The sequence below is a fragment of the Trametes versicolor genome, assembly GCF_000271585.1.
Source record: "Trametes versicolor FP-101664 SS1 unplaced genomic scaffold TRAVEscaffold_2, whole genome shotgun sequence".
In the NCBI taxonomy this organism is placed as follows: domain Eukaryota; kingdom Fungi; phylum Basidiomycota; class Agaricomycetes; order Polyporales; family Polyporaceae; genus Trametes; species Trametes versicolor.
The window spans coordinates 3,597,675-3,622,148 of record NW_007360322.1 but is presented as its reverse complement, the minus strand read 5'-3'; the positions used below and the strand labels follow the sequence as shown (position 1 = coordinate 3,622,148).

At 55.5% G+C, this 24,474-nt stretch overlaps 9 protein-coding genes across 9 annotated transcripts; 3 read left to right on the top strand and 6 right to left on the bottom strand.

The window, feature by feature from the left end:
- Window positions 1-1,246: 1,246 nt before the first annotated feature.
- On the bottom strand, window positions 1,247-2,784 carry TRAVEDRAFT_17854 (uncharacterized protein; the record flags this gene model as incomplete). Its single annotated transcript, XM_008035306.1, has 5 exons — window positions 1,247-1,333; window positions 1,400-1,508; window positions 1,575-1,754; window positions 1,823-1,914; window positions 1,969-2,784. 5 exons carry the CDS (start codon window positions 2,782-2,784, stop codon window positions 1,247-1,249), a joined length of 1,284 nt encoding a protein of 427 aa, XP_008033497.1.
- A 1,864-nt stretch (window positions 2,785-4,648) lies between these two features.
- On the bottom strand, window positions 4,649-6,967 carry TRAVEDRAFT_43835 (uncharacterized protein; the record flags this gene model as incomplete). Its single annotated transcript, XM_008035738.1, has 22 exons — window positions 4,649-4,819; window positions 4,885-5,014; window positions 5,080-5,104; window positions 5,159-5,216; window positions 5,268-5,295; window positions 5,354-5,366; window positions 5,425-5,471; window positions 5,532-5,632; window positions 5,687-5,723; window positions 5,778-5,793; window positions 5,849-5,860; window positions 5,922-5,946; window positions 5,999-6,033; window positions 6,097-6,122; window positions 6,179-6,204; window positions 6,258-6,275; window positions 6,343-6,352; window positions 6,414-6,470; window positions 6,533-6,574; window positions 6,625-6,638; window positions 6,717-6,795; window positions 6,846-6,967. The coding sequence occupies 22 exons, from the start codon at window positions 6,965-6,967 to the stop codon at window positions 4,649-4,651; spliced, it is 1,092 nt and encodes a 363-aa protein (XP_008033929.1).
- Window positions 6,968-7,934: 967 nt separating this feature from the next.
- On the top strand, window positions 7,935-9,036 carry TRAVEDRAFT_34622 (protein serine/threonine phosphatase 2C; the record flags this gene model as incomplete). Its single annotated transcript, XM_008035488.1, has 3 exons — window positions 7,935-8,057; window positions 8,118-8,813; window positions 8,863-9,036. 3 exons carry the CDS (start codon window positions 7,935-7,937, stop codon window positions 9,034-9,036), a joined length of 993 nt encoding a protein of 330 aa, XP_008033679.1.
- A 1,331-nt stretch (window positions 9,037-10,367) lies between these two features.
- On the top strand, window positions 10,368-13,176 carry TRAVEDRAFT_161874 (DUF580-domain-containing protein). The gene is made up of 18 exons (XM_008036447.1): window positions 10,368-10,716; window positions 10,778-10,893; window positions 10,953-11,084; window positions 11,139-11,176; window positions 11,232-11,409; window positions 11,469-11,495; window positions 11,548-11,576; window positions 11,626-11,760; window positions 11,810-11,847; window positions 11,921-12,068; window positions 12,138-12,213; window positions 12,275-12,294; window positions 12,350-12,451; window positions 12,506-12,571; window positions 12,632-12,712; window positions 12,770-12,812; window positions 12,867-12,927; window positions 12,986-13,176. Exons 1-18 carry the CDS (start codon window positions 10,495-10,497, stop codon window positions 13,034-13,036), a joined length of 1,563 nt encoding a protein of 520 aa, XP_008034638.1. The 5' UTR covers window positions 10,368-10,494; the 3' UTR covers window positions 13,037-13,176.
- A 214-nt stretch (window positions 13,177-13,390) lies between these two features.
- TRAVEDRAFT_69500 (uncharacterized protein) lies at window positions 13,391-14,630 on the bottom strand (the record flags this gene model as incomplete). Its single annotated transcript, XM_008036446.1, has 5 exons — window positions 13,391-13,809; window positions 13,878-13,985; window positions 14,043-14,249; window positions 14,317-14,454; window positions 14,511-14,630. 5 exons carry the CDS (start codon window positions 14,628-14,630, stop codon window positions 13,576-13,578), a joined length of 807 nt encoding a protein of 268 aa, XP_008034637.1. The 3' UTR covers window positions 13,391-13,575.
- Window positions 14,631-15,278: 648 nt separating this feature from the next.
- TRAVEDRAFT_26775 (uncharacterized protein) lies at window positions 15,279-16,592 on the bottom strand (the record flags this gene model as incomplete). Its single annotated transcript, XM_008035413.1, has 6 exons — window positions 16,413-16,592; window positions 16,161-16,360; window positions 16,030-16,105; window positions 15,930-15,968; window positions 15,576-15,878; window positions 15,279-15,523 (listed from the first exon to the last, which is right to left on the bottom strand). Coding segments are annotated over exons 1-6 (803 nt in total), but the record flags the coding sequence as incomplete, so codon positions are not given.
- Window positions 16,593-18,835: 2,243 nt separating this feature from the next.
- Window positions 18,836-19,159, bottom strand: TRAVEDRAFT_114103 (uncharacterized protein; the record flags this gene model as incomplete). Its single annotated transcript, XM_008036445.1, has 1 exon — window positions 18,836-19,159. A coding segment is annotated over one exon (324 nt), but the record flags the coding sequence as incomplete, so codon positions are not given.
- A 1,686-nt stretch (window positions 19,160-20,845) lies between these two features.
- Window positions 20,846-22,451, top strand: TRAVEDRAFT_43830 (uncharacterized protein; the record flags this gene model as incomplete). Its single annotated transcript, XM_008035737.1, has 4 exons — window positions 20,846-20,911; window positions 21,650-21,688; window positions 21,738-22,046; window positions 22,107-22,451. 4 exons carry the CDS (start codon window positions 20,846-20,848, stop codon window positions 22,449-22,451), a joined length of 759 nt encoding a protein of 252 aa, XP_008033928.1.
- A 436-nt stretch (window positions 22,452-22,887) lies between these two features.
- TRAVEDRAFT_17848 (uncharacterized protein) lies at window positions 22,888-24,325 on the bottom strand (the record flags this gene model as incomplete). The annotated part of the gene is made up of 5 exons (XM_008035305.1): window positions 22,888-23,232; window positions 23,284-23,583; window positions 23,732-23,807; window positions 23,869-24,068; window positions 24,122-24,325. The coding sequence occupies 5 exons, from the start codon at window positions 24,323-24,325 to the stop codon at window positions 22,888-22,890; spliced, it is 1,125 nt and encodes a 374-aa protein (XP_008033496.1).
- Window positions 24,326-24,474: the final 149 nt, after the last annotated feature.

Sequence of the window (24,474 nt, the reverse complement as noted above, 5' to 3'; positions counted from 1 at the left end):
GCGAAGAGCTTATTACGCGGCTGCAACGTTTGCAGTAACTCGCCTGCATCTTACCCAACCTCGGATGGTCTCCGTACTGCAGCTCGATGGACTGAATGCATTTCTTGCCAGCTGCGCCGCTGCTGACCCACAGTCGTCATGCAGTACTCTCGGCTAGTCTGTCCAGGAACCCGGCGGCATCCCCTGCCCTTCCGCACCCCCGCGCGCGTGTGCGTGTCCGTCAGAACGCCGGCCAAGCTACAACAGCCCCCGGGGTCGTGAATCCATGTGGCCAAACAGCCTAGTACGCAACCGCCACAGGCACGCGCTCCCAGGCCGCCCCGCACAGTGGCATGCTGCACATAGGAACTTGGCTTCATTGTACGTTGCTGTCGGCGACGCCGCCGACGCCTCAATATCCCATTACATACTCACTGTTGGCGATTGACGAAGCTCGCGTCTTCTGGAACGCGGATGGTGCGCACTTACGCCCGCCCTCTCCCCGCGATGGGCCATCCGGTGATCATCCGCCTTCGTCCTCACACCGCGAGCTCCCGCTGCTGCTTTGCTCCGCTTCTGCTTCTCCGCGCGCCGCTTCTGCCTGGGGCCCTTCTGAACCTCCGCCGCTCACCTTCTCTGCGCCCGACCCGCTTCGCCCCCGCTATCTCACCTCAGATGGCATCGGAACACCGGGAGAAGACGAGGGCCCCGACGCGTCATCTCCTGCTGACCTGCACATTGCCTCGCCGATCCCCATACGACACGGCCTTCCACCCGCGTTCGTGCGGAACACAACGCTCAATATCCTCCGAGCGCGGAGAGACGCCCTGCGCGACGGCCTCCCGTCCTGCGCGTGAGCGCTGCGCCAGGCTTCGGACCCTGGTCAGGAGCCCGTGCGCCCGCATGGACGCAGCGCGAAGCACAGCGGTCTCGTCCGCGGAGTGTACGTATGCGCGGCGGGGCGCGACCGCCGCGGGATTATTATGAGATGGCCGATATGGCTGGGACCCTTCTCTGGCGCGACCCTCGGGACTACTTTGCACCAGTCTATCTTTGCGGGGCTATCTACGGATCCTACCCAGTGTCGGAGAACGTACGATACAATACGGTGTTGTTCCGCTCCATTATGGATGCCGTGTACGTAGTGCGGGGTATGGTACATATGGAACAATGTTTGGAAGTCCGACGAGAATCTAATCCGACGAAAACCCAATCGACAGCGAAGAAGCAGTGACAAACAAGTCTCAAAACAATGTGACAGGAGGGGTTATACCCCAGAAACACGTTTGGCCGCAGCCGCTACGACCTCGAGACCCAGAGAGCACACCACCGCCATCAACGGCGACACCATGTACTGCGGGGCAAAGCAGCGTCAGCGCGGACTCCTCATCTCAGACCGAGAAAAGACATGGACACGTACAGCGATGGTGAGGTATCCTGCTATCGCACCCTGACTGATGTTCACAAGCTCGGCGACGCTCACGAGGAGCATCGCTGATGGGCCTGCAGGTACCAAGACGAGCAGGAACCTGGTACAAAACACGTGTCAAGTCAGTGTTTTCTGCGAGAGACTTCAAGAGACGACGTCGACTGACCAGACTAGGCGGTCGTCGACATAAAACCCGCGACCAGCTGTGGCAAGCACGAAGAGCAGGCCGGCACCGGGCATCACGATGAACCGAACGAAGAGGACCCACGAAGTCGCGAGTGCGCCCGGATGTGTTGACGGCACAAGAGCGAGCTCAGCACCTACGGTGAAGGTTTGCAGGACAACGCTGTGATGAGGGTGAGTGTCAGTTCAAGCCTGCCTGCATGTATGCGCGCGGATAAGAGGAGTACACACAAGAGCTCTCCTAGGTTGGCCACCGACTGGGTGAAGCTTGTGTATAACGCGCCATCTTTGCTCAAAATCAGGTCATGCAGCACGGGTGTGATCTATCCCTGCGAGTCAGTACGCTGTATACGTCTACAAGGGTGTCGAGAACTTACACCAATGACTAGCGCGAGGATTGCCCCAATGAGCGGCGGACTCATGCCAGCCCATATCGTTTTCAGCGGTTTCTCCAAAAACCGGATGCGGTGCGGCCAATGAACGTTGGGCTGGTCGGCAATATCGCTGAGCGCCCCACTGTATCCCTCCGCTCTCGCGTCATCCGAATCGTGCTCATGGTCGTCCAACAGGCCGACGCGCTCCTGGTCTTGCACAACCGTGGTGAGCCGTCCAGGCCCCGGCCGCAGCCTATCCTGCCGCTCAGTGTCATTATCCTTGCTATGGTCACTATCGCGCTCCATGATGCTCGGGGTGAACTGGAACGTGATCGTCTGCTGCACGATCGCGTTCAGCAGGATAAGAGACTTTGCGCGCGCGAGCGTCGCGCTGACGTTCTCACCCGGGCGCGACAGCGTGTCAAGCACACCGGTGCTCTCGAGCGACTGCAGTAGTAGAAGCGGGAGTGCATTCGAGTTCGGGCGTCCGCTGGCCGCGATCGTCCAGTACGGGAGCTTAAAGACGCGCTGGCCGAGCCAACCGACGGCGTGCGCAAGGATTGTACTGAAGAGGCCCCAGAGCGGGATGATCCAGACCGCGCGGAGGTTGGACGCGGTGAGCTGCGGGCCCATGGACTCGACGATGAGGCAGGGGAGGAAGAGGCTCGTGCAGAGCTTAGAGACGTTGCGCACGGTCTTGTGGTCGAGGAAGCCGCGGCGGGCCATGATGTAGCCCGCAAGGAGGGTGAGCAGGACGGAGACGGTGCCCTGGAGCGCACCGGAGAAGGTGCTGATCAGCGTTCCTATGCCTGGGTTCATCGTGGATGAGGCCATCTGATGAACGCGAGGAATGTGAGCGACGCTGAAGGTGTACGGCCGGCGAGCCAATCGGCAACTGGGAGCACACCTTTGGACTGAGAACTGGGGAATGCCAAGAGAAGTTCGAGGGGGGAAGAAACAAGAACCTCGCCCGCTCCGTAGACGAACTTCAGCCTGCGTAGCTTAGATACTCCACTTGCCTCGACCCCGCCCAACTGGCAGTTCCTGTGAAGGTTGCTCATGACGTCACTTCAATGATACTACAACTGGATCCGACACTGACTGCATCCTATCCTCATCCTATATCGTGCGTCTCACTAGTGGGAAAAAACAACCCAGGAGGGTATAGCTTCCTAGTGCGACGCAGAGTCTTTAAACGGCATCGCAGGCAGGGGTAGGGAGCACGAACTCAGCAAGCGCCCGCTTGTGTTCGCTTCTTTCCACGTGCGCGTGAGGGCCCGAAGGTGGCAGTGCCATCGTAACCTCCCAGCGCTAAATTCGAGTCCTCTCTGGCGTTCAACCTGTTCTCTCTCGCGGAGGTTACCTCGTACAATGCTTCGTGATGATGGCGAGCATGCGATTGAAATTTCTGGAATACCTTCATCGCCACAGAATCGCGCACAGGGTGGGTTTCGCTTTGTCTTTTTACAGGATGTATACCGACAAGTCTTCAGGATATCGACGTGTCCAACATGGCGATGAACTGGTACTGCAGTCGGTTTGAAACAGACACGTGTGTTGAGCGCCGACGCGAGCATATCCATTCATCAGCTGTGGTATATGCATTGTTCGACTTCGACTTGTCGCTGCAATTGCCTCCCGATACGTCGCTCAAGTCGTGCCGGCGGCCAGCAGACGAGGCATTCATAGGCAAAAAGCTGTATCATGCGCCGGATGTGTACGAAGGCGAACGGCATTATAACCCATTCGCGTTCGACGTTGCATGCCTCGGGAGGTTATATTTAGCCCATTTCAAGGTAAGTAGGTGACGGGTAGTCGCGTGAATCTGAGCTGGCGTTGACTAACAGATACGCAGGACGTTATACCCATTTTCCCTGCTCTCGCGCCGCTTATTGGGAACATGTCGACACACGTTATCGAGGATCGGTGGTCCGCGGAAGAAGCGCTCGCCTTCTTCGAAGAAATCGTGGCAGGACTGTCCCTCGACGCCCTCGATTCAAGCGTAACCTGCCAATTCGATCTCGACATCCTCGATGACCCGGGTTGTCGAGGGTATCATATTCCCATTGACAAGCAACACTTGAATCAAGGGTGGCGGGGAACAGTCCGGCTGATTAGCACCGACATCGGCTGCGCGATTGTTCCGCGCGTCCGTCTGTGGCTACGTATATAAAACCGCAATATTCCGCCTAAGGAAAATCTCGGCCATTACTCTACGATACCCCAGAATATACCATCTTTCTAGGTGCCAATCCGCCTCTTTGAGCTCGGGAGACAAGTCAGTGCGGACTAAGTTAAAGTACTACTCTTCGACGTCAGCGAAAGTTATCGCGCTTTGATATCACCGGTGACCGCATGTGCCTGCGAACCTGGCTTCGGCCGTTTGAACGTAGGAGGATCGGCTTCTATCTCTCAGTCTCTGCAGCCGTACTGTGCACCCATTCCTGTGACAGTTCCGCAGACACTCGGAGATGCCTAAGTTCTCTCGCACTCCCTTGATAAGCTAACGCACTACGTCCGACGTGCATTAAATATATAACTGCCGAGCCCACCTGCATATCACGAAGATCCCTCACAGAAAGCTATGACAGTACATGGGAATACACCGCGAACTTCTTGTGCCTCTTCCAGCGCTCTTCATCCGACCCGTTCCTCGAAGTCCCACACCCGAGCTGAACAAGTTCTACACCGGGGACGACGTCTCCATCGTTAAGGTCCTCTTCTTGTCATCCTTTTCTCCGAGTCCGAGGGGGAACTCCCGACCAGACTCCGACTCGTGCGACGTAGGCACCGCCCCCGAACCCACCGTGGACTGCCAGAGGGATGTCGAGACCTGAGAAGACGGAACGGCCCACTATCACGTCTCACGCGTCAGCCATCGACAGGCGCGGGAGACAGTGGGCGGCGGGCGGTGCGTACCTGGGGGCTCTTCCATGTGACGATCGGCACGGGCGACTGCTCGGTGCTCGAGCTGGCGCCGGATGCTGGGCACAGCTCGAAGTCGTCGACCATGCTTGCGCTCGACACCAGCGAGCGGCGCGAGTTCAGTCTGTGATGCCAGAGACACGGGGTGAGCGAGGTGATTGGACGACAGGTGATGCGTTAGGTACGCACATGGCGAGCACGGAGTTCGCGTATACTGTGATTTATGTTAGCGTTTGAGTTATAAGAACATTGCAGGTAGTGGACACACATTTAAGGTTGACGATGCTGAGACCGGCGTATATGTAGTTGCCTGGCAAGATGAGCGCCTGAGATAGAGTGTCAGGCTACTTAGGCATGGGCACTAGCGTGGTACTCACGAAGACGAAGGTAAGCAGCCCTGTGATGCTGAGTGATACAAGGGTAAGAGTTCCGTTTAGTAAACGCATTCAAGAACCAATTCTACCCAGTAAGGAGACCTGTGCTTGCGGCGTCAACTTTAAAATCTTTAGAGTTGCAATACTAGTAACTGCATACCGGTGTTGATCGAATACAGGATGAGCGTGTCAATCAAGGAATCCGTACTAGAACGGCAATCAATCTAGCATCGCGAGAGGGGGGGAGAGCACAATAACCGAGCTCACCTCTTGAACCCTGTGCGACTATGCAGCAGCACATGGATGAGCGCTCCCGTCAGGAGCGTGTCGGTCGCGAGCGCGCAGCCATACGCTCCCGATATGAGCCACTATGGCTTGAATTTAGTTATCGTAGAGCGCAGACGGCGTACGATTACGCTTACGCTGAACCGCGGGAAGTCTACTAGACTCAACTCGAACCTACAAGCCTACTAGTCAGCTCTGTGAAGAGGATCGAAATGCACGATGACTGACGCTTTGACGCAACCGCCTATGACAAAATGTGAGTAGAAGCTTGGCAGAAGAGAATATCTACTGCAACGCACTGATTCCAAAGCCTGTGAGAAGGTTAGAGCAAGATAAATGTTCTGCAGTAGGCCTAGCGACGATCGTACTTACCAAATGTTGCGAGCATAGACACCGACTGTGGTTCGAATGGTCAGAAGACACGACGTCTGCGATTTTATGTATCTTACAGCGAGAGCGACAACCCAGCGGGTCTTCGTGTGAACTGCTCGCAAGAGCTTTATGAGTACCGTTGAAAGCTGGTGTGGACATGCAAGTAGACGCTTACGCAGGTAGACACGCCGCGCGTAAAAACTACGCAAGGCCGTAACCCCAGTGAGCGCATGTCGAACCTCTGCGAGCAGACCTACCATTGGCATACAAGGCTTGCCGTATTCTGGATGGTGTGAATCGAACATCATGGTCCATCGTTGGGTGTTGCGGACGTACCGTGAGAATGACATTCACCTGTGGCAAGCACCTCGGGTTGAGCACACAAGACTCGGGGCCTTTCCTAGATTGATAGAATACTTACTTTGTCGGTCCTGTGACGAAAAACCACAGAATCAAAGCTTTGGGTGGGTGGATGTCGCATCAACAACTTACCACTGTCCGGCGGTGATTGCACTGGGCTTGAAGTAGTCCGTTATCAGGAAATGATAACTATCCGGACAACGTCAGAGCATGTGCTGCAAACCTGGTGTGGCAGAGTCAATGATACTAACCATGCTATCATCCATATCACAGTATGGAGTGTCTCCAGCGTCCTGTAGGCCTATATGAGACATGTGCAGCTTATCAGGCTCTACGGACTTACACAATCAATAAGACCTGAACGTTGGCGATGATGTGCGCGTAGTGTCAGGGGGCCAAAATACATGGGTAGCGGGACGGGTCGGGAACGCTCACGAAAAGCTTCAATGGTCTAGGATCCCTAGAGTATAGTCGGAAGTATCTATAGGTCTGGTGGATGGTGAGCCCATAGAGCCTGTCCCAAATGTCAGTCGCAAGCTGTACTCACATAGAATGCGCACTCACATGATCCCAAGGAAGGTACCTAGGAGCATCGCGCCGTAGCTGTTGTCCAGAGCAGGGATCGCAGGCAACGCGCCCTGCGTGTCGCTCAAAGGTGTGCCGGTAGCGTTCTGAAGGGTAGCCATGATCACGAGCTGACCGAGAGCTTGCGGGGGTACCTACCCGGCAATGCATACATATACTCGCAGGCTGGATAGGCACAAGCGGATGTTTTGGTACTTGGAGTAGTACCGGCATGCGCGGACAGCGAAGTCATTGCTGACAGGCCGAGGGAACTCGGAGGTTGGGGAAGTACCTGATGGCCCTTGGAAGTGGGATTCAATGGCTTTCGGGGAGGCTGCAGCAGATCCACCGGTATAGAGTGGATCAGTTTCAGAAAGGTGGGGTTTGTATTGCGATGTCTAGGCCGTGACATGATATCGAGCCTTAGACGTCGTGCAGCGGTTCCCTGAAGCTTAAAGTCCTCTCTAAGAACAGAATTGAATGCCCTAAAGTTTGAGCATGTCAGTTCGCGAGCTGTCCAAGGTTTCCCTGATAACTCCGGCACATACCCCATGACCCTCTCACTTGGGTGCGAAGTGGTCGCCTGTGTGCACCGTTCTGTGTGTTTTTGTGTCGACGGTGCCAGTACGTTGTCGTAGTAGTGTGGCGCATACGCAGCGACCGGCGTCATACACAAGCACCGATGCCTTGGCGTCCAATCAGGCCACGTGAAATGACGCGGGCTGCGGGCTGCGAGCGCTCCCTTGTCCAAGACAAGGCAGGCCTGGACGCGGAGCACTCCATCTACTCTTGCATCCGGTCCCTCACCATCCCACCCCTCCTTCACTCTCTTCATCGACTTACACACAACTCATGGCATCTGCGGTATCTGAGGGATCTTGTAAGTTCGCTTTGTGTCATATGCTGCCTTCCGGACACTCACTGTGGCCCCGTTGCCTTGATTAGCCCACGCTGGGTCGGGGTATGTACCCAGTCCATATTGTATGCATCTCATACTGAGACAAGACGCGTAGGAACTCGACCGACCAAGTTCCACCAAACCTATCATTCAAATGCGCTGTCACTGACTCCAAAGGACCCCGGCGGTCCATGGAAGACGCGCATTCAATCGTCGTCCCATTTGGCGGCATCCGCGGACAAGGCGTTTTCGCGATATTCGACGGCCACGCGGGAAAACATGCTGCAGAGTGGTGTGGGGCAAACTTTGCACCGGTATGCTCATCTTGCACACTGCCGTCCGCGCGCCACTTTACTTACCATTCATGCTTTAAGTGCCTCGTAAATGTCCTCCGCAAGGACAAGAGCGCAGCCATCCCGGACGTGCTCAACCAAACCTTCTATGAAGTGGACATGAACCTTTCGAGACTGTCAGAAGAGTCGGAAGGCAAGATGCATTCCGGCTGCACCGCGGTTACCGCGTTCCTTCGTCTCGAGGACGAGAATGGCGGGCAATCCTTCCTCCCGCCGGACTTCGAGCCGCTTTCCCCAAGTGTCTCCGGCGTGTCCAACAACGATGAGGCGGGTGCCGATGGAGAGGCCCCGAAGAAGAGCACGTCGAGTAAGCTTATACATGCTATCAAGACGCTGGGAAGCGTGTCTTCACACTCTGCTCCGTCTACCGACACAGGCGAATCGCAACCGTCTCCCTCGTCGGAGCAGTTCTTTATTCCCCCATCCACTGTGCGCCGGGTGTTGTACTGCGCAAACGCGGGCGATGCTCGGGGCGTGCTGTGTCGCGGGGGCAAGGGCGTCCGGCTGACGTACGATCACAAGGGATCAGACAAGCAGGAGGCGAAGCGCATCATGGACGCGGGCGGCTTTGTCATGAGCGGCCGGGTCAACGGCGTGCTCGCCGTCACCCGCAGTCTGGGCGATTCATCGATGAAGGAGTTCGTCGTCGGCTCCCCGTACACCACAGAAACCGAGCTTAGCGAGGAGGATGAATTCCTTATCCTGGCCTGCGATGGGGTACGTGTCCCGATGTCGTCATGCACGCGCCCTTCTCACCTTTGATCAGCTGTGGGACGTGGTCAGCGACCAGGCCGCGGTCGAGCTGGTTCGCGGAATGGCAGATCCCCGCAAGGCTGCAGAAGAGCTCCTGGAACACGCGTACCGCAACTACTCGTCGGATAACGTCACCGTGCTCGTGGTCCGCTTCCGCGATCCCCCCGAGAACGTGCGCGCGAACTGACGGCGTCGCTATCGGGGCTCTGTCCTGCTGACACGGTGCGCCTGCTCTTCTCCCGCCACTCTGGCACGAGCGCGGACTAACTGGTGCGCACAGGCTCCGGATAGCGTCGCGTAGATTCCTGTACAAGCTGCCGCCCAAATCGTCGTCGCCCGTCATACACGGATGAGGAACCGTCATACCCGGCCACTCTCGTCGCATCCCGTCTCCTTCCCCGCCCTCGGTGTCTTTTCTTTCGGGTCTCATCGTGCACGCGCCGCCTCGTCTCGCATATCGGACAGTCTGTATCATACATGGTATCATATACGCAGCTACTCCTGATCTGTAGCGTCAAAATAGGAACGCCCAGCAATGTAACTATATATTCACGCTGCCCCGGGCTGCCCGCATGCGCGCGGCAGGGTGTGTCTGGCTGAGTCTCCGGGCCGTAGGGCGAGGGAAACGCCTGACCGTGTGGCACTGGTCGGGCGCAATGCATGAGCATCGCACCGCGCCTCCCGACTTCCGAGAGCCCGAGCTAAAGTGGGCTCTGGAGAAGGTTCCGCCGGAATCGTGTGTGCGCGGAATCAGACATTTTCCCCCGCAGTGATGGTGCCGCGCAATATTTCTGGCGAAGTTTACCCTTCGAAGAGGAGGACCGCCACCGCCAGGCTAGAAGAACTCCCACTAATTGCCCCTAAACAAACTGCGGAGGGAATACGTCTTGTGGGTGGTTATGGGTCCAATGGTGGCATGTTATGGTTTCAAATCTCGTTCTCCTGGGGCCCTCCTGCTGGTTGTAATAAATTCTTTGCAGGCTATGCTTGTGCATCTGTGGGTGTTAGTCAGAGGGGTGTATCGGCGCGCAGGGCGCAGCCACGTTGGCTACAGCCACACTCGGTGATGTCCACCAGAGCACTGGCTAATCCCTCCCCGCTACACAGGAGACGCCGACCATCTTACCTTGTTCAAAACGCAAGCATTCGGAGTGAATACCGAGACACGCGACTGGGACTCGAAACCGGGCACCACGGCTGTAGCAGTGACAAAGTTCGGGCACTGACGGAAATCAAAGTCAACGGTATTTGATATGGCGCGCCTCAAAGAGCGGATATCATGAAGTGGCAGCGTTCTTGGCAGCGACACGGGATGGCGGTATGAGGGAACTCATCGGAGGCGGCTGTGAGTGCACCGGGGAATGATCGAGAGGCATCAGCGCGGGGTAAGCGCGCGCCTAGGACGTCATAGCAGGCACGAGGAACACAAGGAGCAGGCTGCTCTCCTCCGCCACACACCGCCCTCTCTTCCTCCCCACCACATCCCGGTTTTCTCTCTTGGCCCCCATCCTCATCCCGCTCGTCCCTGCCTAACCGACTCTGTACAAGAGCTTCACGAAACACTCACGCCTTTTCTGAACCACCCAGTATTCCCAGACCCCGCAACTTCGCTCACGACCTTGGACGGTGTAAGACATCCGTCACTATGTCTAACTGGCAGCCCAGCGCGTCTCCCAATGGCTATCAACCCGTCTATGGAGCGCCAGATCCTGGACCCGCCCCATACTACGCGCAGACGTCCTACGCGCCCCCACCACCCCCGCAACCAGGGTATGGCGGTGATTCCAAGTCGCCGTACGCGGGCGAGCGGTTCAAGCCCAAGAAGAGGATCAACGACCCCATATTCCTCATCCTATTTATCGCGCAGGTGAGTCGCGATTCATACGTCTGCGTCGCGCGCGAGATTAATGGGTGTGTCCTGCGTGCAGTTGGTCGGCTTCGCGATCATATCCGCCATAACGATATCCAAATTCGGCGGGGACGCTGGCGGACTGGGCGGAGGCGCGGGCTCCGGGAACACTGGGAACAAGGTCACGCTCAACTAGTGAGTGCGCGTTCGCGCCTCGCGCGTGCGGGACGAGCCACTGACACCTGTGCGCCAAGCCATACCGTGATTCTATTGCTCTTCGTGACGGGCGCGGGCCTCGTGCTCTCGGCGTTCTACCTCATGCTTACGCGCGCGTTTACGAAAATTATTATGCATATCACGCTAGTGCTCTCTATTCTCCTGAACATGTGAGTAGTGCGCACGTTTCGCGTTGCTGGGTTCTGGCCTAACCTGGGTTGCAGCGGAATTGCCGTATACTATTGGATCACGAAGTATTGGTGTACGTTCGCACATTTCACTCCGCGCACACGCGTTACTTACCTTTGCCGGTTTAGCTGGAGCTATCGTTTTCACAGTAATTGCTCTCGTCTCTGTGCTCGCATACTGGGGATACCGTTCGCGCATTCCCCTCGCCTCTCTGCTCCTTCAAGTTGTTATGGATGTTGCCAAACATCACCCAAGCGTCTACGTTGTTGCGTTCATTGCGCTCATCTTGCAAGCCGCTCTTAGCGTGTATGTTTCTCATTTCATCACTCAATCTGCAAGTACTGATGCATATACGCGCGTCCTAGGTGGTACACATTCACCGCCATCGCTACGTGAGTACTCTATTTGCCTGTGCGTAGCTACACTCCTGACAGGATGGTTCAGCTATGTGAGGTACACGCCTGGTAGCCCGAGTAAGTATTCATACTCCTAAAGCTAGTATTGCGGCTGACAGCCCGGTAGCCTGTGAAGTCGGAGAGACCTGCTCCTCCGCGAAGGTCATTGGGTTCATCATTTTCGAGACGTTCTCGTTCCTGTGGACCTCCCAGGTCATCGGAAACGTCGCGCTCGCTACGCTTGCTGGCGGTCCCTTCGGCAGTACGTGCCCTCATTTCCCCAGCGGTGGTCGCCGCTTACGCGCATACAGGCTGGTACTACTTCGGCCCCCGCGAACAAGGCATGATGGTGAGTGCTCGACGACCATCGGCCTTTGTTGTCTCTCTGCCGACCATGCTGATCGATTGTTCCCGCTTGCTAGCCTGCGCACCCGACGCTGTCCGCGTTCGTCCGGGCCTCGACACTCTCGCTAGGTTCCATCGCCTTCGGTTCTCTGATCGTCACACTCCTCGAGCTTGTCAAGATGCTGCTGAACATGGCGCGCAACAGCGCCGACGCTGATGGTCACCGTGCGTATCACCTCTTGTTGCTCGCAGGCGGTTTCCGCGGGAAGCATTAATGCTGACTGGATGTTTTAGCGGTCGAGGCGTGCCTAGCGCTCTGCGCGGAATGCTTCATTGGGTGCATCGAGAGCGCAGTAGAGTATTTCAACAGGTGGGTGCTCGTTTACTTCGTGATTGACAAGCTGTGGCAGTGCTAAACGTCAGTTCGGCAGATACGCGTACATCGAGATTGGTACGTTCACCGGAGCACCCTGAGAGAAGGGCTTGTTACTGAAGCCAAAGAATAGCGTTGTATGGAAAGCCGTACATCAGTGCCGCGAAGGACACCTGGCGCTTGTTCAAGGACCGCGGCATCGACGCGCTCATCAACGACTCCCTCGTCGGGATGAGTGAGTAGTCTGCAGTCGGCTTCAACGGCGTAGAATGCTGACCACGGTTCCTAGCGCTGACTTGGGGTGCCTACGCGATCGGTCTCCTCTGCTCGCTATTCGCGTACCTATATCTTCGCTGTGAGTGGATCGCGCTCGCGCGTATGAATCCGACATTTTCTCATGCTGACCCCTCAACAGACACGCACCCATCGTACAACGTCGACGGGCAATACACTGCGCCCGTGCTCGTCTTCGCGTTCCTCATCGGCCTGCAATGCTGTACGTAACCCTGCCGCCCCACATCCTTCTCATCGCTTACGACGCTTCTCCCCACAGCGCTCACGCTCTCTTCCGCGATCGAGGCGGGTGTGTCCACTATGTACGTCCATCTTACGTCCGCGTACCGAAGCTGGCGATGCTAACATTCCGGCAGCTTCGTGGGCCTGGGAGAGGACCCACAGGTGCTCGCGATCCGCGCGCCACCTCTGTTCGCGGTGCGTGCTCCTTGTCTTGGGCCGAACATGGTGATGCTGACTAGCGACGTTCGCGCAGATGATTGCGTCGACCTACCCACAGGTGGTCCAGGGTGTGCCGAGGGTGTAGAGGGTTGCTGCGCGTCGGGAGAGGTCATGGCGTGTTGGTGTAGGTCTATCTCCGTAGCTGGGGGAAGGTCGCGTTCGACATGGACTTTAAATATATCTGTCTTGTCTTCTTGCTATTAATCGCTATCGAATCAATGGGTTGTCACTATGCAAGAGACTTCTGCAAGACAGCTTGATCAGCGAATTCGCGGTTCATCCTCTCGTCGAACATCGCCGTCGGCTTTCGTTAGGATTAAGCACCGCGCACCTTGCTCTGCCCAGTTTTGACGCAGCGCATTCTCGCATTCACAGGATTCGCGAACACTTTCGACCTGGACATCAGGACCGCACACGCGCACACCAGTAATAGAGAGCAGGGGGATAGCGATATGAACATTGAGAGCACTTTGAGCAGCGAGAGCACGATTTACAAGTACATTGATACGAAACGACGAGATAGCCAGAACTCAGCAATTTTGCTGGAATTGGTGCGGACGCGGGAACAAGCCATCCTTCTTGACCTGTTATTCCTCCCGCGTCGCAATTCGCGCACGTTATGCGCTAAGTGAGGACGATGTCACTTTGGTATGTGTCGACCGCCTTCGGGGGCGCCGGACGTTTGTTGAGCATCTGGATCGTGTCCCTCTCGGATTGCTTGGGAAGGCGGAAGCTCGTGGAGCCCAGGCTGACGAGGCATTTCTCCCATTCCCTGATCTCCGTCTCTACGGCGACTTTCAGGAGGTAGCGTCTGCCAACCGGATGTCTGCCGGAGCTCTGGAGGGCTTTGGTCACGCCCTAGCCACGAGGAATACGCAAGGTGGTCAGTAGGTTCCAAGCCAAACAGGACGAACAACGGGGCTGACGTCACGAGAGGTAGGGCCTAGAATCAAGACGCGAGTGTTCAGCGGCACGGGCACTGTTTGTGGCAAACTTTTGTCCTTGATAGGAGGGATGGCGCCGATTGTATAAACCTGACGCGTCCCACAGGTCAGCACGTCATGTGGAGTACGCTGGAGCTGAGTTCTTACGGGCGTATACGCCTCGAGCGGAATGGAGGATGGAACAGGTTGTCCGTTTGGCTGGAAGGATATCACGTTCGTCATGGGAGCGTTGACACCGTCCTGCGTTGAGAATGCTTCTCTCCGGGTTTCGATGTTGAGTTTATGAAACTGATACGTGGTGTTCTCCATCGTGCGCTGAACTTCAACGCCCGGGGCGGGCTCTTGTCCAGGACGCTAATCCGCAAGGATGAGGATACACAGTTGGCGTGAGGACGGCATTTCCGGCGAATCGAAGACATACCACTGGCGGGGTCGGGGTGATGGGGTAGTCCATGTACTTTGTGAGGACCACAAACGTCCCCTCAGGGAAGTTTGAATTGACCCAGTGCGTCAAAACAAACCATTTCCTACTAGCCGGGTCCTTTCGATCTGCAGTAAGCTACAACCCAGACTTCAGCGCAGTGCCCGTAGCCCTGAGGTAAATGATCGACGTACCGGCCAAGGATCATTGTGCACTGGTGCAAGCGCTGGATTGTTGGCCTGGCGAGTGGGAGGCCGGGAAGCCTGGCGAGTGGGCGCGCGGGAAGTCTGGCGACTGGGGGCGCGGGGATCCATCCTGGATGATGTGAGGGAGGAGGCGACGAGGTAAAGAGAACGGAGCTGGCGCAGAGATTTATATACGGTCAGCCAGAATCGTCGAGGCGCACGGCTGATTCTCAGCCTTCTTCACTGGCCGCTTGAAGACCCCGGGGGCTCGTACTAGGAGCAGCGGAGTTAAAATCCATGGCGATGCGATTGTGACCGATCAGATGAGGCTGGATCCTGGCGTTGACTTCGCGCCTTGTATTTGGGTACCACGAGGTTCCGGCCCAATCGTTCCTACGGTGAGTCAAATGGTCAATATGCGAACCTTGAATCCCACGCAAGGCACCGAGAGAAGCACTCGGAACAATTGGCACCATGGTGCCGGCAAAATCCTTGTATTCCATGGAACTCACCGAGTGCCTCGAGGCGCAAGGTCACCGAACCTGCCGGCATCGATCCGCGGATAGAACAACAATGGCGGGACAAATACGCCTATAATTTATGGTACGGTAGCCAAAATGGACATCAATTAGCAGCGCGGTGGAGCTACAAACCAGTGACAGGGAAAGCGCGTGTAACTAAACCTGTAGATAACGGCGGACGGGCGGAACGATCGCGCAGCCAATGTCCGTGCTAATCAGCCAGCGCAGGACACGTCTCGTCCAAGAGCGAGGGGGTGGCCGGTATGCTTTCCACTTGAGTTGGAACTCGGGGGTAAGCTGGTCCCAGTATAGATCCGGGTTATCGAGGGTATCATAATCGTATTGACAGACAACGCTTGAATCGAGGGCGGCGGGGGACAGTCCGGCGAGGATTTCGTTGAAGAACATGAGTGCGTCTTCTGCAGACCACCGTTCTTCTGGGATGTGCGTCGTCATCTTACCCAGCATGGGTGCAAGAAGGGGGGCGGCGGGTATGCAGTCCTGCACGACTCGTCAATAAACGCCAGACAGACCAAGCCTTCGTCACCCGCACCTTGAACCAAGACAGGTATAATCTCCCAAGGCACGCGACATCGAACGCGAATGGGTTGTAGTGATGTTCGCCCTGATAAATGTCCGGGGGCTGGAGCAGGTGTTTACCATAGAGCGCCTCTTCTGCTGGCCGTCGGCACGAGTCCAATGATGTCTCGGGAGGGAGCTGTATCGACATGTCGAAGTCGAACAACGCGTACGCCGCAGACGGCGACCGACAGTGCTCGCGGAATCGTTCTACACAAGCGTCCGTTTCTAGTCGGGTGCAGTACCAGTTGACCATGATGTTGGACTGGTCTATGTCCTACAAAAGTGTCAGCTTGTAGCCTGCTAACGTGAATGACACAATACAGACTCTGTGTGCGATTCGGTGGCGATGGAGATACGACAGTCCCTGTGAGTGACAACAATTAGTACGTCTGCCTAATCGGAGTCGATTTAATTCCAGGACGAACCGAGAGCGTGTGACGGATGAAAGTCATGACTTCGCGAAGAGTGTCGAATTGTTGGGGACGCACTTTGATCCCCCACCTTCATCAATTCGCACGTCAGCTTAGCGACTAGTAATTGCGTGAAGTATGCATACATTGGCATCACAACAAACGCAAATTGGTACGGCGAGTCCAGCACTGCTGTGGGGGGCAGAACACCCGCGCATTCGCGGCTGTCGTACAGCGAACCGCTTTTGGCCAGATGCCTATAGATGTTGTATTCCATGGATCCCTTGTCTGTCAGCTTGATAACGAGGTCTCGTCGCCTCGTATCCTGGGCATAAGCCATGCGGCGCTGCGATATACATCAGGAATTATACCCGCGGGAACGAGCAAGCTATACGCACAAGGAGTGAACGGGATAACCAGCAGTATGGAATAGACTTATCGAGCTTGTCATGGGCACAGCAAGACGCGAACGGTTGCTGAGCTGAAGCCGCTGCTTCCCATTGCGGCAACGCCCACAAGCCGGAGCCACGCTTGAGCATCGAGCAGAGGTTGATACCGAGTGCGGCGAAGTGTGTTCGATACCCTTCCCAGAACGGCTCCATGTCAGGCAGTAAATCTTCGCCGGACATGACAAAGTCAAAGACGGTATCAAAACCGAGCTGTGCGTAGCTCGTGAGCATCGATGAGACTCAGCTGTATTGGAATGCCTACCTCCGGCAGTGGCTCGTTCTGCGCAGGATCGTGATTTATGTCGCATACGAGGCATTGTGGTCCAGCTGTTTCCAAATCTTCAAGCAGCAAATCCTTCACCATGATAGCGTGTTGCAAGAAAATGTGCGAGGCGAGTAGCAGAGGAGATACGTGGTGGTTGAACTTGAGGTACATTCGTCGCGAGCGCTTCCTGTGGGGTGTTGAACCGGAGCACTGCCACCGTCGCGCGCACACGTGATGTTAGCGCCGTCTGAAAGGCGATTTCTGAATTCGGTGTTTCTAGTACAACGTACTAGTATCTACATGGCCCGGCCCTAGATATAAACGAGTAGTCACAGAAAAGAAAGAAAAAGGCCCCCAAAAATGCGCGATATTGCCTCCAAAGTACTGACGCCAGCAGTATGAGATCGGATGTACCGAGTCCGGCGAGTCCGACCGCCCACCTCCCGCCACCCTTGCTGTTCTTGGTGAATTTTGCTTTAGCAGTCCTTTGAAACCCAATTTCAGACAACGTGGCGCGGAAACACAATTGCACCATATCTCGAAGAAAGGTGGTTGCACTGACTCATCCCTAGCAGACCCGCTGAAACACTTATGCTGGCCTGAATCACGCTATTTGAGCCCGATCCACGATCTCTGTCAAACACTACGCTGGTGGCACGAGACCTCGCGGTACGTATAGAACTGTGCCAGAAGAAGAAGCTGATGATTCTAGATTTCTCATTCGTCCTGAGGCCTGAAGCTCGAAGCTTTGAAGCCTTGAGGATCAAGCGAAGTATCCGCACGCCGGGCTGCAGGGATCCCTAGCGATGTCGATGGAAAAGAAGTCTCCACGGTCGACTGGAGTAGCAAATGTAGGTGGAAAATATTGGGGATGGTTGCGGGGCAGAGGCATCCCCATCCGGGCTAATCAAAGGCGCTACCTCTTTGGGCCAATGACTCTAGTAAGTGCTCTGAAATCACAAAGTGACGATTCCGCTCACTTTGCTTGGGCCGACCGAAGACGGTTTGTTTAATGTCCGTGACTCTGGGTTTAGTACCCCAAATACAATGACCGCTGCTGCCGTGGGCTGCCGTGCCACGCCCGTTACGACCGGGTACTGTACTTGCCACACGCCAACTCGGAGAACGGCTCGTCATCCTTGCATTTGAAATGACCGCTGCCAGGCCGACTCACCGGTTGTATCTGTCACTGGAGAAGCATATCATCAGAGACATGTCGGATCCGCGGAGGAGCGCGCAGCTCCGTCTACATCTTCCGAGAGGTAGCGGGCATCATCAAGCTGCGAAGACAGGTGGGACCCTCAGGCTGCCGTAAACGTTTGCAACAATACCCCTCAACTTGAGGCGCCCATTGCGCCGCCGCGGCGGTGCGTTCATGGGCCCTCTAGAATTGTTTTCCCGTCAAATCCCGACAGCCGAGGGAAAGATGAGTGGGTGAGAGCAGGGTGTATCCAGGTACAGCTTCCGATGGCCTCGAGGTGGGGCAGCAGTGCAGCTTGTGTTGTTGGAATCGGGGGCCCCGCCGGCCACGGGCAACTCTGATGTTAGACTCGAGACGGTCGTGATTAATACGCTGGTGGTTCTCACCGGGCACGGGTCATAGTCCGCGTCCAGAGAAACGGGTATATCCCGGGCGTCATCAGTAGCCGGGAAGCAAAGGTGTTCCAAAAAGCGAACAGATCTTCCGCCGAGCGACTTCATGACTCGTGGATAGTCATCTTGTCCAGGAGCGGAGCGAGTAACGGCACCGTAGCCTCTGCGCTCTACACTTCATCCGGCCAATAGTCATCCCGCCAGTCATGAATGAAGGCCATGACTCACTAAGAACGAAAGGTGGTTCATATTCGCGACGCACGCAACATCGTTTGCGAAGGTATCAGTGTACGCGTGCTCGCCCACACTTACGTCCAAAAGTGGGTACGATGCCGCAGCGATGCCAGTGGCGCTTCCTTTTGCGGGCCGACGGAGGCACTCTCGCAGACAGGTGTCTGGTGGGAGCAGAAGTAGCTTGCCTGGGATAGTTAACGACGGTACTATCCCGGTCGGGAATTGCTTTAGTCAAAATAAAAGGCAATAGACGTACATGCAGCTGTCGGATTTTGCGCGATTACCTGCGCAGCATGGAGCGCATGTAGCATACCGCCCGCCATCCTATCGGGTAAGAACAGATCCGATCTATGACAAGTTCCGTCCAAGACCACGGTCGAGTCTGATAGCCACTCCAGGCGTCGGCGAACCCGGGAGGTGTCCATGACCAGTACGCTGCCGGTATCACAGTCCAACCGAAGTCCGTTTCCAGAGAAAGTGAAGCATTCCAGGTGTCCGCGGAGAGCTGGGATATAACGTCACTGAGGAAAGTGAGTGCCTCTTCCGCCGTGAATCGCTTAGATACTTCACGGTCCGTCATCTTGTCCATAAATGGCGCGAGTAATGGCACCGTAGCTACCGCTCTCTGAACGCCGCGCGGTCAATCAAACTGTTGCCAACTATGGGAACAGATGAAACTCACCGAGAACCACACCCGATACACGTTCCCCAGGCATGCAACATCGTAAGCGAAGGGATTGTACGCATGCTCGCCCAAGTCAATATCCGCAGGTTGGAACGGCGACGTAGTGACTAGGCTTTCTCGTGCGGGCCGACGGGATTCCCGTAGACACGTGTCTGGCGGCAGGTGGATGGACGCGTCAAAATCGAAGATGCAGTAGCGTGCGCCGGGCTGAGAGGTGCGCCTATGGTTATCGAGGATGGGATCCATATCCCAAATTTCAATGTCGGGACTGTAGCAGTCCACAAGCATGTTATTGGGTCGGATATCCTGCAGATAGCGACATCACTCAGAAAGAGAACAGAGGATTTGAATCCACCAAACTTACCCGATGCGCTATGCGGTAGGAATGGAGCAGGACGAGCCCCTAGAGTCGGGCGTTAGTTACGGACGGGACCATATAAATCATAGAAACGAACTTCGAGAGTGCATCGCATAAATTGCAATATATCCTTCACAGTATCGAAGCGGTCTAGATCGCGCAATTCACCCCACCTCGCTAGCGAGTCAGTATATGACAAGCACCAAAGCACCGAGGCTCACCTAGGCATCACAACAAAAGAGTATTCAAAAGGAGTATCCAGGATAGCGACAGGGAGTAAAACGCCGACACATCTGCCATCGCTGACGCGTTCTGCGTGACGCAGTAGTGTTTGATAGATGGGATATTCTTCCATTTTCCTGTTGATAATCTTCAAGGCAACATCCCTGTTCAGGGAATCTTGTGCCCACGCAATCTTAAACTGATACATTGTATCAGCACAGCCCGGCAGAGCGATCGCATAGACAGCATTTACCCATGGAGGTGTCAAATGTTCCGGGGTATGGTCTGCTCGCACGCACGTGGCGTACGGAGGCGACGCAGGTGCAGTGATTGGTGGTGGAAACCATCGCTTGCGTGGTAGCTGCGAATACAGTTTGTATCCACGAGCAGCAAGCCAACGCTCGCAGGATGACCAGTCGAAGCTGACGCTCCCCCGGGGCGGCCATCCTTGATACGGCATTGGCGGGGGCTGTAGCAACACAGTCAATAATCCTTGACTTGTTCCATACCTGATGATGGAAGGCCAGGGCAAGACTCACGTTCGGTAATTTGGTGAGCGGGTCGATCTCATACTGGGTATAATGGAGCGGAGAGAAGTCATCCATTGGAGCCGGGAGCGTAGGTGCGGCTTAGTTGGTCGTAAGTGTAGGATACCGTACGGAGAGACGCGGTTTAGAAAGCGAGCGAAGGCGTATTAACGTTGTGGGTTGAGACGTTGAATTCGGAGCGGCGGCCGCGCGCAACTGAGCGCGTATCGCCACGGTCTCGTGATCTCAAAGCACCTCCTCAGAAGCGCCGGCCCGCCGCGCCTCCGCGACGCGTCGCGATGAGCGCTAAGTTCGCGAAGTTCATCCAACGACTCAGGGGAGGCGTTTGCGTCAGGACTCTCAGGCTGTGCCTCAGACGCACTCCCCGTTCATGATCAATCCTTGGCCGCTACGTGCATAACTACGCCCTTGACCGTCTCTATATCACTCCGGATAACACCACTTACACACTGCCGAACCGCTCCCATTGAAGTCTCGATGGATGGCCACCTCGAGCCAGAGTATACTCAGTATGAAATTGATCCGCTCACCAAGTTGCCGAACGTGAGTCTTTCCCTTGTATTTCACCATTAGGTATGAAATAAGTCTGGAACGTCCTTATTGTATTGCTACAGCCTCCGCCGATAGAATATCAAGAATCTGGAGAGCAAGGATGGCCGCCCTGGGGGAGCGTCAGCTTCGACTGGTCATGCTGCGAGCGTTGGCTTATTGCTCGTGGATACAAACTGTATTCGCAGCTACCACGCAAGCTATGGTTTCCACCACCATTCACTGCGCCTGCGTCGCCTCCGTATGCCACATGCGTGCGAGCAGACCATAGCCCAGAACACTTGACACCTCCATGGGTAAATGCCGGCGGTGTCTATGCAATTGCTCTGCCGCTATGTGCTAATCTAATGTGTCAGTATAAAATTGCGTGGGCGCAAGACTCCCTAAATAGGGACGTTGCTTTGAAGATTATCAACAGGCAAATGGAAGAATATCCCATCTATCAAACACTACTGCGTCACGCTGAACGCGTCGGCGATGGTAGATGTGTCGGTGTTTTACTCCCTCTCGCTATCCTGGATACTCCATTTGGATACTCTTTCGTTGTGATGCCTAGGTGAGTCTCTGTGCTTTGGTGCTCATCCTATACTGACTCGCTAGCGAGGTGGGGTGCGTTGCGCAAATTAGACCGTTTCGATACGGTGAAGGATGTACTGCAATTTACGCGGTGCACTCTCGAAGTTTGTTTCCGCGACTTATACGATCCCATCCGTGACTAACGCCCGATTCTAGGGCCTCGTCCTGCTCCATTCCTACCGCATAGCACATCGGGTAAGTTCGGCGGATTCAAATCCTCGCTCTCCTTCTGAATGACATACAGGATATCCGACCCAACAACATACTTGTGGATTGTTACAGTCCTGACATTGAAATCTGGAAGATGGATCCCGTCCTCGACAATCATAGGCGCACCTCTCAGCCCGGCGCCCGATACTGCATCTTCGATTTCGACACGTCCATCCAACTACCGCCAGACACGTGTCTACGGGAGGCCCGTGGGCCTGCACGAGAAAGCAGAATTACCGTGTCGCCATTCCAACCTGCGGATATCGATTTGGGCGAGCATGCGTATAATCCCTTCGCATACGACGTCGCGTGCCTCGGGAACGTTTATCGGGTATATTTCTCGGTGAGCCCCAGTCATAACTTTAGTCTCCGTGCGTATCGGGCTTACTTGTGTTATGCACAGAGAGCAGCAGCTGCGGTGCCGCTGCTTGCTCCGCTCTTGGACAGGATGACGGACCACGAAGCACCTAAGCGGTTCACGGCGGAACAGGCCCTCGCCCTCCTCAATGGCGTTATTTCCCAGCTCCCGGCGCACGTCTGGAATGCTCCAGTTTCTCTTAAGGCGGACTTCTGGTGGCCGGCAATACCAGCGGCGTGCTGGTCATGGACGCCTCCCGGATTCGTCGAGTGTTGGAGCCACTACCAGACTGGCCCGTGGACATGGGGAGAGCGCGTCATAGATCGGGTCTGCTCGTGGCCGATGGGATGGCAAACCGTCTGCTATGTGCGCGCTATGTTACGTAGGTAATTACGTGCAGGCGATAGTATCGTATATCTTGACCCCGATTAGTACTGTGAAGCCGACTCGTCTTTACAATGCTTTTTTTCAGAGTCGTAAGGCAATTTCGGACGGTATACTATAGCTGTGGATGTGCTAAATTTCTAGTAGTACGACAACCAGTGAGTAATCTCCCACCCTCGACGACGGCTGCTAGTTGTCTACTCGCTACGTCAAAGTCACCACTCACTACACGAAGCATTCCCTGGGGATGCGTACGCGCACCTCACTTACAGCTCTCGAAAAATATATATTCAGTAGGGAAGTAAACGAGGGATAAGGAAACGTGAAATAGTATATAAGAAATGGCGTCAAACCCTTGAGGGTCCACTGTATTCACCGCAGTGGTTACCGAGCTCACGCGTGAAACATTATGCATGAATGATAACTCAAAAGTTCAATAGAGTCACACACAGAGCGTGCGGCGTATGAAGCAAAGCACAGACCACCCCATATCTGAGCTTGCGAACTGCATCAACAGTTTCGACGTCCACGGCAGACTTGGCACCCTGAAATGCGCCCATTGTTTGCGGAACTCGACCGTGGTCCGCGTCCAGTAATTGTCCGAGTCGTCGACGCACTCCCATTCGGTTTTGAGTGACACAGGCGTCATGAGGGCGCTTTCGGGAAGCTCGGCGAAGGCGGATTCGATGAATTCGGCAGCCTGGGCTGCCGTGAATCGGTCCGCCACGCGGTGCGTCGTCATTTTGTCGAACAGCGGCGCAAGGAGAGGAATCAGGGGTACCATGGTCTGAAGGCGTAAATCAGCGCCACTGCGGTATATGCGGGACATCGTGCGTACCGAGAAGAATGTCCTGTAGAGGTTCCCGAGGCAGCCTACGTCGAACGCGAAGGGGTCGTAATAGTATTCTCCACAGGATGCGTCTAACGGGTGATATGGCGGCGCGCCTTCATAAGAGTCGCTAGCGGGGCGCCGGCAAGCGTTTAGCGGGGCGTTAGGAGGGAAGATACGAGAGATGTCGAAATCGTAAATGCAGTAATGCACGTCCGACGGGCTCCGGTGTCCGTAGAGAAGATCGCGCGCATTTTTGGGAGAGTAAGGATTGTAGCAATTCATGAGCATGTTCCACTCAGTGATATCCTAACAACCTGTAAGCGAGGGGTCGTCGTCTGAGTTGATAAGGAAGTGCACATACGCGGTGTGCTACGCGGATTTCGTGCAGTAATCGTAGCCCCTGGGGACCACAAGGTTGAGAGAAGGATGCGCGTAAGGTTGTCTACGAACCTACCTGCGATGTGCACCTCATGAATTGCATAGCTTCGCCGACAGTCCTGAGTTTTATAACGGTTCCAACGTGACCCCACCTGCGTGTAGCCACGATTAGACGACTGGGCCAAGCATGCTAATTGAGCGAAATGGACTCACCGAGGCATCGCAACGAAAGAAAACGGGCGGCCTGTGTCCAGGATAGCAACCGGTCGGAGTACACCACAGCATTCGGTGGGGGACAGGGAATCGGCGAGGTTAAGCAGCCTCTGATATATTCGGTATTCGTCCGAGCCCGTGCATGTCAGTTTGAACGCGATGGGACGGTGCTCGGAGTCTTGCGCCCACCCGATTTTAGACTAATACTGGTTCAGAAATCGACTTGGAATGAGAGTAGGGCGAGCGAGCTCACTATCGGGAAATCATCCCATACACGCGAAGACTCCCCCTCCCGTACACAGTACGCATAAGGCAGCGACTCGGAGGCAGGGGATGTGCTTTGCGGGATGTACCAGCTCACTGCCTTGGACGGAGGGTCGGTCGATACTGGGCGAAGGTTCAAGGTAAATCCACGGACGGCCAGCCATGCTTGCCATCCCTTCCAGAAGGGGGTCATGTTAGGGCAGTTGTAAGGCCATTCTTGTGGAAGCTGTAAACAGCACCAATCTTGTAGCGGGAGTCCGTTGATAATCGAAATTCAACACGTACGTCGGGGCAAAGAACAACGTCTTCAGTGCCATCGTCCGTGTCTGCGTAGTAGCCTTG

Bases quoted from the DNA above. Each gene is read 5' to 3' on its own strand.
- TRAVEDRAFT_161874 (XM_008036447.1), top strand. From the start codon at position 10,495: ATGTCTAACTGGCAGCCCAGCGCGTCTCCCAATGGCTATCAACCCGTC. The intron at 12,295-12,349 runs GTACGTTCACCG...GCCAAAGAATAG, and splicing joins ATACGCGTACATCGAGATTG to CGTTGTATGGAAAGCCGTAC. The intron at 12,452-12,505 runs GTGAGTAGTCTG...CACGGTTCCTAG, and splicing joins CGACTCCCTCGTCGGGATGA to CGCTGACTTGGGGTGCCTAC.